General features: G+C 33.7%; 1 protein-coding gene and 1 non-coding gene across 2 annotated transcripts; both read left to right on the top strand.

Annotated features, from left to right (window-relative positions):
* On the top strand, positions 1-9,616 carry LOC100790700 (beta-hexosaminidase 1). Its single transcript, XM_003518614.5, has 15 exons — positions 1-462; positions 617-691; positions 1,257-1,292; positions 1,865-1,976; positions 2,078-2,148; positions 2,246-2,376; positions 2,782-2,798; positions 3,044-3,092; positions 3,597-3,697; positions 5,178-5,237; positions 6,959-6,992; positions 7,937-8,035; positions 8,318-8,377; positions 8,464-8,714; positions 9,226-9,616. Exons 1-15 carry the CDS (start codon positions 64-66, stop codon positions 9,396-9,398), a joined length of 1,668 nt encoding a protein of 555 aa, XP_003518662.1. The 5' UTR covers positions 1-63; the 3' UTR covers positions 9,399-9,616.
* Positions 5,672-5,861, top strand: MIR9735 (microRNA MIR9735). Its single transcript, NR_126772.1, is given in 1 exon segment — positions 5,672-5,861. It is a non-coding gene; the product is annotated as a microRNA MIR9735 (primary transcript).

The following is a 9,616-nucleotide window of genomic DNA, read 5'->3' as shown; positions in this document are numbered from 1 at the left end:
GTGACGCATATCAGTAACATGTATACTGACTAAATTATTAAAACCTTAGTGAATTCTGCAACCATGTTTCTCTTGTTCTTCAAACCCACCACCTCTCTTCTCTTTCTCTTCTTCTTCCTCATTATTTCAGTTACCTCACTTACTGTGCCGCCGCGAGGGGGGGCCCCACTCGATAGTGATGATGATATTGATTCCCTCACCTACCTCTGGCCCCTTCCCGCAGAGTACACTTTCGGCGTCGACGCTCTCTCCGTTGACCCCGCCCTCACGCTCTCCGTCGCCGGCAACGGCGGCGGCTCCGCCATTCTCAGAGCCGCCTTCGACCGATACAGAGGGATCGTGTTCAAGCACACCGGTGTCGGGTTTAGTTTCTTCAGAAAGCTGAGGGAACGATTGGTGTCTTCTGTTTCGGCATTCGATGTTGACACTTTGAAAATCACTGTTCGTTCAGACAACGAGGAGGTGAGGGTTTGGGCTTGGGATAACTTGATTCCAAAAACTAGCCATTGAACTGGGGATTGTTACTTACTTGTATACATTGTTTTAGTCTTCTCATTAGTCAACGTGGGGTTCAACTGAGCGAGAACTTTTTTTTTTTTTTTTTTTCTGTTTGCAGCTTCAATTTGGAGTGGATGAAAGCTATACCTTGCTGGTTCCCAAAGCCAAGGAATCTTCCCAAGTCACAATTGAGGTGAGGTGCATTGTTGATTACGATTTTTGGATTTTAGTTTTAGTTTTTTTTTTCTTAATGAATTTTGGATATTCGATGCTATTTTGTTTTGTATCCTGCATGGTATAGACACTGTTGATCTGAAAACAGCTGAATGGCTCTAAAAATTATCCATCTTTTCGGAGTGCCAAAAGCTGAATTGAAGTTGGTTTCGGTTTTATTTTATCTTTCTTTCCTTTTTTTTGTTGTTTTTGAAGAATCTTCCTACTTTCCCGTACTAGAAGCAATTCAATCAAGCACTTTCGTTTTCTTTCTAAGATTACAGTACAATGCATATCTTAACTTGTGTTTTACATATTCGCCTTGTAATTTACTCAAGCAATTGTTGCATAAAAGGAAAAGAAAATTATTATTGATTTTTTTTAATTAAAGAATGAGGTAGAGTCGTGCTTGGCTGGTTATTTTTGGACTTTTGTTTTTTGACAGGAGGTTATTTTTGGACTTGAACAAATAAAGTAAATTATGTGATTGTTAGTCATTCTGCATGGTTGTATGTAATCCTATTTTGTGATTTTGTTTATTGTAGGCAAATACAGTTTATGGTGCATTACGCGGATTAGAGGTATGTAATATGTATAATATTTGCAACTCAATCAGCTCAAACTGTTTATTTCTTCTTTTTCTTTTTTACTTTATTTGGTGGTTTGAAGTGGAGGAGCAGAGGTGGGCAGATGGTGAGGATGTAAAGACTGCAGATTGATGAATGGAGAGCAGTTAGTTCTTGTGTAGTGCTTAAACTTGTGATGCTTGATGACTTTATTTCATATCTGATTACTGGAATTGTAGATACTGGATATCTCTGGATGAGTTGTGACATATACTCTTTAAGATAGTTTCTAACATGTATCTCCATTCTCCATTTTTCATATTTTAGGTTTGTTTTTCTCCATTTGATTGGTAAATCTATAATTTGCCGTGTCCTTGCATTCGGGATAAGATTTCAGCAATTTACTAGAATGTATTCCTTATTATACCTTAACATTGTTGATCTTGATACTGTGGAAGTATAAACCCTGCCCTAACATGTATATGTAGTGTCATACATATAGTAAATTGCTCAAAGTATTAGTTTATCTGTATTTTTACATTGAAAAATGAAGACTGAACTGTTGTTGTCTTTGCATGATGCCCCAGACATTCAGCCAGTTGTGTTCTTTCGATTATACAACTAAAACAGTAAAAATATACAAGGCACCTTGGTCCATCCAAGATAAACCTAGATTTGCATATCGTGGGCTTATGCTGGGTGAGGCACAATGTTTTTAAAGAGAAGATATTTTATTCTGCTAGCGGTTTTACGATCAGAAGATATTGACACATGATTTTTTTATTTGTCTATTTTTGCAGATACATCAAGGCACTATTTACCTATTAATGTAATTAAGCAGATTATTGAATCTATGTCCTATGCTAAACTTGTAAGATATATGTTCTATGTTTCTTTCATTTTTCTTCCATGCTTTTTTTTCTTTTCTTTTCATGTAATGCTGAATATGAAAAATTAATGCTTCACAGAATGTTCTACATTGGCACATCATAGATGAACAGTCATTTCCTCTTGAGGTACCTACATATCCAAACTTGTGGAAAGGTTCATATACAAAGTGGGAACGTTATACAGTAGAAGATGCATATGAAATTGTCAAGTAAGACTCATCTTATCCAAATTAATTTTTGTTCTTCTTGTTTTAACTATCTTCCTCACAAAAGAAATTTTACGAAAGGAACAGCAAGTTGAAATAAATTATCTGTCAAGTCTTTGATAAAATTATCTCTGTCTCAAACTGTCCAGTTGTAAATAATTTTGCCACCTCAATTATTCTATTTTAAACTTGTCACTTATTTTTCTATGACAAGCAATTTTGAACTGGAAATAGTTAAATGTAAATTTTCATTTGAAATTGTGTAAAGGGGACAAGAAAAGCTACTAGTGGAATACCTTTTACTTTTATTGAATTGTTAGTTTCCAGTTACTTTGAGTTGGATTTCTTAATCTATCATTGACAAATATTGTGTTTTCTTTTCTTGCTTCACGGTATGTTGATATAAAGCTTTGCCAAAATGAGAGGTAAGGTATCTTCAAATTCCTTTTCCAAATTTTCTGCTAAATAATATCCTAAGCATTTTGTGTTGATCATGATTTCGAAATTTAGTGTTTTATTTTTCCTTTTTTCTCTTTCGTATTCTTTGTATCATGCAAAATACGTTAATAAAAATAAAAGTGAATCTTCATACCTTTATAAGGCTATTTCTTAAGGCTTTTAAAATATTGATGATCGTATATTTATTGAGTATTTGCATGATTTATTTCAGGCATAAATGTGATGGCAGAAGTGGATGTCCCTGGTCATGCAGAATCATGGTAAAGCACATGCCTTGGTCATTTTTATTTATTAAGTATGACCTGATAGTATGATAATAATTGGCTTTGTTATTGTGACACCTGGAGACCCAAAAAATTTATTTTACTTTTCAAAATTTATAAATATTTCTTTTAAGAAAGAATTGTCCATAGAAAAGTTTATTCTAGCTTGCAAACTGTAACTTCATTGAGTTGAGTGCTTCCATTAAAGGAAGTTCGATGTTGAATATTGGTCTGTGCTAAACTCATTCCTCCAATGATTGGTACTTGCTAGGATTGACATAGAATACAAATTTTGTTTATTTTAGCAAGCAATTGATTTTTCTCCTTTTCATATTTGCTTGGTCTGATTATTACCTGAATTTTTATTCAATTAGTTTTTTTTAATCAATTAGTTTTATTAATTTGGACTTTAATTGTTACTGCAGCAATTTAATATTTATATTTTTTACTGACAAGTAGCATTCATAGCAAATTCTTAAGGTTTTTTTTTTCTTTTTGTAGGGGTGCTGGATATCCTGATCTTTGGCCATCACCTTACTGTAGGGAGCCACTAGATGTTTCAAAGAACTTTACTTTTGATGTCATTTCTGGTATTTTGACAGGTTAAGTTCTTATAAAACCTTAAGCCCCACACTTGTTAAGTTCTTTTCTGATTTATGCATTACATTTATTAACTTTCTCCTCTATTGAATATCATTATGACTTCTTGAATTCTTGCTAAACAATATATTGGGAAGATTATATCATAAACAAGTTGAATATATCAGTAATTTTAGTTATATAACATGCTTAGAGTCTATTAGAGACACCATTTAATATTCAGTTGCAAGTCATTTATCTTTTTTCTCATTTAATTTAACAGTCTTTGATAATTTTCATCTTCTATTTTAACATGGCAGTGGTGGTATTTCCGTGTTTGTTAATTGTTACCTTACCTGAATATGCATATGTAAAAATGCATTATTTTAAACAACTGTCAGGTATCATTGTTTAATTTGAGAATGAAGGACATTAAATTGTTATTTCTTGAATTGATAATTTTAAGGGTTGAAATAATGGATTTCTGATACCAAATTACCAATCATGGCTAAAAAGTAGTTTGCCTTGTTTTATGATATATGAAATACAATAACAATAATACATTATTTGTAATAATAACTTATGACATTTTCTTGATACTATATTAGTCATCTATATTTAATAATACTAATATTCTTTTGTTTTTACTTTTATAGATAGTGTGACTTTGGAGTAAATAATTAATAAAATAGTTATTATTTTACTGATATTGCGCCTATAGTTTTTCTCAAAATTTTGCTCTAGTTACTTTGTTGTCTATCTTTTACAAGTAAAAAAATTATAGTGTGTTTACTCTAAAGATTTGGTTTGCTATGACCTGCTTAAGTAGCTGGACAATGGATTAGGAATCCAAATGTTTGCTAACCATATTGAAACACCAAAGAGAATCAAGTAATCCAATTGGAGTTTTTAACTATTTTGGCCATGGTTATGATTGCATATGTCTACTGTACCTCCAGGAAAGTAATCAATAACATTCTAAAAATACCCCTTTCCTTACAATGAAGCAGTTCAATTGTTATATCCTTTTTAATCATATTGTTGACATCAAACTACCATACTACCATAGATATAATTAAGAATTTTGTTGGAGATTCCCATAAAATTACTATTTTAGTTTTCCTTTTCTATTTCTCTGTTTTACCTAACATCCCCTTTGTTAGTTTCAAAGTTTTAATCCAGTCTTGCTGAAATGGGAGATTATATGAGGGAAATATACTTTCTTATGCTTTCTTCATTTTTCTTTTATTGTTTGTTTCTGCATAAATAAAACATGCATGCATCAAGTTATGCATCTTTATTCTTGTTCTTCAGCCACTTAATCTTGTCCTTCATATATCTTGTTATATTGTTAATATTCTTGTCCTTGATATATCTTGTTATATTATTAATATTATGTGGATTGTTAAACCAGCTTATCCCAACATCTTCTATTTGTGTATTGTGCTCCTCTCTCTCAACACACATAAACTGACTATCTTTCTCTTTTTATAAATTTTGTAGATATGAGAAAGATTTTCCCATTTGAGCTATTTCACTTGGGTGGTGATGAAGTTAATACAGGTCAATCTAAATGGTTTCCTTCTTGCAACTTGCCAACGAACCACTTGAACTAAAAGCTAAATTCGTTTAAATGAGGGAAAATGGTTTTTTTTTTATCATTATTATGTCTTTAAGCCAATTTCTGAACTGATAAATGCTATATGAGAATGGAGAGTGATAATTGTCATATATTCCTACATTTTGTTGTTATTTTGGGGGCAATTATGAACTATCTTTTATGTTTTTGAGCTTTGTGTTCCTCTTAAGTTTTGAATAAAAGCTTAGTTTGTTTAGAATTTTCTAATTTTCTACTTTTTATGCTTGATCTTGGGTTTTTTTTTTCATGTTTTGTAGAAAATTTGAAAGGACCATTTGGAGAAGAGTTAACAAGCTTTAGCAGCATTTTGGAAGGAAAAAAAAAAGAGATAAATTCTGCCAAGGCTTAATCCTACCACTTTGGTACGGCTTAAGTTCAACTTTGGAGGAAAAACATGGATGTTATGGTGCTTAAGCCTGCAACTTTAGTGCGGCTTAAGCACGACCCTTAAGCATGCCAGTTTTTGATTAAGCTGCATCAAACTTTCAGGCTTAAGCACAGTAGCATCCATATTTTTCCTCCAAAGTTGGGCTTAAGCTGTACCAAAGTTTAATCCTTGGCAGTAAAATCTCAAATTTATCTCTTTTCTTTTCCTTCCAAAATGGTGCTAAAGCTTTTCAACTCTTCTCCAAATGGTCCTTCATCAAATTTTCTACAAAACACAAACAAACAACCCAAGATCAAGCGTAAAAAGTAGAAAATTCTAAACAAACTAAGCTTTTATTCAAAACCTAAGTAAGAGGAACACAAACAAAGCTAAAAACATAAAAGATACCACATAATTGCCCCAAAATAACTACAAATGATAGGAATAAAAAACTTCGTACCCCATTGCCCAGAGGCTCTTCGCTATGCGAAGGTATGGGGGAGGGATATTGTACGCAGCCTTACCCTTGCATATGCAAAGAGACTGTTTCCGGATTCGAACCCATGACCAACAAGTCACCAAGGCACAACTTTACCGCTGCACCAGGGCTCGCCCTCAACTACAAATGATAGGAATATATGTCAATTATCAGAGCAACAGATAAATCATTGATGCTGTTGGATACGCCTACCACCGACTTTTTTCCTTGTTTGAAATCTATATTCTAATGGTCCCACATTGCTATCTTCAATATTATGTTAAAAACTGCTATTGTAGGTTGATGCTTCTGTGCAAACTTGTGATTGTTATGAGTTTATCTTTACTAAATTTATCAATGGAATAAAGTAATCTAAGTTCAGATATTATGAGGGTTGCAAGAGCAGATACATCATACATGTACATCTCTCTGAATTGAAAGTTCTTTATATTAAAAATCCATGGAACTGATGTTTCCTCAGAATTGTTTTTCATGTGCTTTTTTCTTTCCAATATTTAGAAACCTTGAAGAGGATTGGGATTCACATTTCAAGGGGGCCTCTAGCAGTCCACACACTTAGTTTCCATGAGTTTATTTAACATTGAAGTTTGAAAATCCCTCAAGTTCCTTAATATGGGTATTTTGTCTATTTAGAAGTGGTTTCATAGCAGGGACCATGTGTGTGACTTCGTAAATTTATAATATATCAAGTATAATAAAGTAGACTTTACATGATTGTTGAAATGTTGAAGATATTTGTATCAATGCTAATTGATGTGAAATTATGTTTTGTTTGACAGATTGCTGGAGTAGTACTTCTCATGTAAAGGAATGGTACTAACATTAACTTGTTAAACTCATATGTTAAATTCTATGATGACTTTTTGTTTAGCCATTTATGTACAGTTTTTGGAAATTCAACTAAAACTTTTTATGTGTAAAGTGTTAGGAAGTCCCACATCGTCTACCTCAATTCTTAGGATGCAACTTATATATCTGTTGGACAACTTCATTTAGTGTCAATTGGTTTTAAACTGAAATTTAACATGATATCAGAACTTATAGCCCATCTTGGTTCTTGTCTATTCTAGTAGGCTCGCTTGTTCTGGCAGCTGAAATCTATGACTTGGCACATGGTGGGTGTGCCTTGCAGAAATAATTTCATATCAAACCTTGCATTTTTGTTAATTGGGAGGGATTTCTGAGGCCATATTTGAGTGACTTTATTTTTCATCTTTTGGAATCAACTAAATTTTTTTGGATTATTCGCTTTGAAGTTGTCATGAACCAATAATCTGAATTCCCAAAAGCTTAAGTTGTTAGTTGGAGATACATGAATGGTTTTAAATTATATCTCTTTAACACATCCCCTCATGAAACCGCCATCTGGGCTTGGAGGATGGACAAATGCATAAGCCCATTTACCTAGTGTTGAAATTTGATTTTTTTATTGGAAGGATCAAGAATGGGGCCAGCAATGATTGACCTCTAGAACACTTGATCATAAAGGCTCTATTACCATGTCATGACATGAGCCAACAATTGACACATGAACAGTTTTATATTAGTGTTTTTAATCATTAATAGGAAGAATTAGCTACTCAATTTTTTGTTCTTTTCTCCCCTCTTTCTCACACCATTTTTGGTACTGAGCATTGAGGTGGTTGTCAATTTCCAGATAAGTTAACAACCATAGTGATTCTGATTAATTGTGAGTGTAAAGGTACTATTTATAGATGTGACATTTATTCTGTATCTTGACCATTACATGAATGCAGGCTTCAGAGTCACAACATGACCACTAGAGATGCCTATCAATATTTTGTACTGAAGGCCCAAGAGATGGCTGTTTCGAAAAATTGGAGTCCAGTGAACTGGTATGATCTGTATATATGTGGTATTATAACTAGAAAACCTTATTTGTACCCTTAATTTGTCCTTAGTGTCTGCTTCACCCGAGTATCTTTCCATCCTAATCCCTCATGTTGAAAACATCAATATTTCAACATTCAAATGCCACTACTAGTTTGCATATGCTTGGAACAGTATGAACAGTATAGTTTATGCGCAAATCAATAAGTAACTGTTCTGTTTAGTGCATGTTCTTTAAATGAAGATACATTTTTTAGATGTGACTTTTCTTTAAAAAAAAATCTCAGGGAGGAAACCTTCAATACGTTTCCATCAAAGCTCCATCCAAACACCATAGTGCACAACTGGTGAGTTTCCATATCTGTAATTAGTTTTATTGCAGGGCCAAACATGTCATAGTTTCAGAATAAAGCATTTCAAGTAAACATTGTAGGTTGGGCCCTGGTGTTTGTCCAAAGGTTGTTGCAAAAGGTTTCAGGTGCATTTACAGTAATCAGGGTGTCTGGTATCTTGACCATCTGGATGTACCTTGGGATGAGGTCTACACTACTGAGCCACTACAGGGAATACATATAGCTTCTGAACAAGAGCTTGTAATTGGAGGAGAAGTTTGCATGTGGGGTGAGACAGCTGATACATCCAATGTTCAGCAGACAATATGGCCTCGAGCTGCTGCAGCTGCAGGTAGGCATGTCTTGCTGATGCTAAGTTGTTCAAAATTCTTGCAGTGTACTTATAGTGTTATTGCTACAGCATTCTCCTTAACTCTTAAACATGTCTTCCTACCTGCTATTAGTAATTCTAAAGAAAATGTATCAGTCAATGAGCAACCTACTCACTTTTCCTTGTGGGATAGCTAGCACATGGGGACTTAAGCTGTCATTTCCTGATATAATAACTGATTTTGTTGCAGAAAGTAGGTAGTAGAAATTTCAGTGCCCCTCTTCTATAAAATTAAAAATTGGTCCTCTCTTATTTCTTGATTTATACCTTTTGAGGATCCATAAAAGATATAGGTCTACATTTATAAATCTATCATTCTTTTTTATTATATAATGGTGCCTCTTTCCTTTATCAAATTCCCTTTGATGGTAGCTTGTATTTTTGGGGGAAGAGGGAAGAAGGGGTGTGTGATTGAAACATACAGACTGCTGATTTTGATTATGCAAAATTAATTACTCCTTGTTTCCCACAGAACGCTTATGGAGTCAGAGAGATTCTACCTCACAAAATATTACCTTAATTGCATTGCCCCGGTTGCTAAACTTCAGATGTCTATTGAATAGACGAGGGGTTCCAGCTGCTCCTGTCACAAATTATTATGCTAGAAGGGCACCTGTTGGTCCAGGGTCATGTTATGACCAATAATCCTTGTAATGATTCACATGTTCAGGTGTAACCTGGTATGCAAGTAACTGATGTTTCATCTACTTTACCTGGTTGATGAGCTAGAATCATTATTTGAGCTCAACTCCATGGCAGATATGGTTGTTGATGTCAGAACTCTTTAATGAACTGGCAACAGCCATGTTGCAATGTAATTTATTGTTGAGTTAAATAAATCATATCCAGTTTACATTTTTTAA

This window comes from Glycine max, chromosome 2 (genome assembly GCF_000004515.6).
Source record: "Glycine max cultivar Williams 82 chromosome 2, Glycine_max_v4.0, whole genome shotgun sequence".
Taxonomy (NCBI): Eukaryota; Viridiplantae; Streptophyta; class Magnoliopsida; order Fabales; family Fabaceae; genus Glycine; species Glycine max.
This window is presented reverse-complemented; position numbering and strand designations above follow the sequence as displayed.

Coding starts and splice junctions, on each gene's coding strand:
- LOC100790700 (XM_003518614.5), top strand. CDS start 64: ATGTTTCTCTTGTTCTTCAAACCCACCACCTCTCTTCTCTTTCTCTTC. Junction 463..616: donor TTCGTTCAGACAACGAGGAG/GTGAGGGTTTGG, acceptor TTCTGTTTGCAG/CTTCAATTTGGAGTGGATGA. Junction 3,698..5,177: donor CATTTCTGGTATTTTGACAG/GTTAAGTTCTTA, acceptor TAAATTTTGTAG/ATATGAGAAAGATTTTCCCA.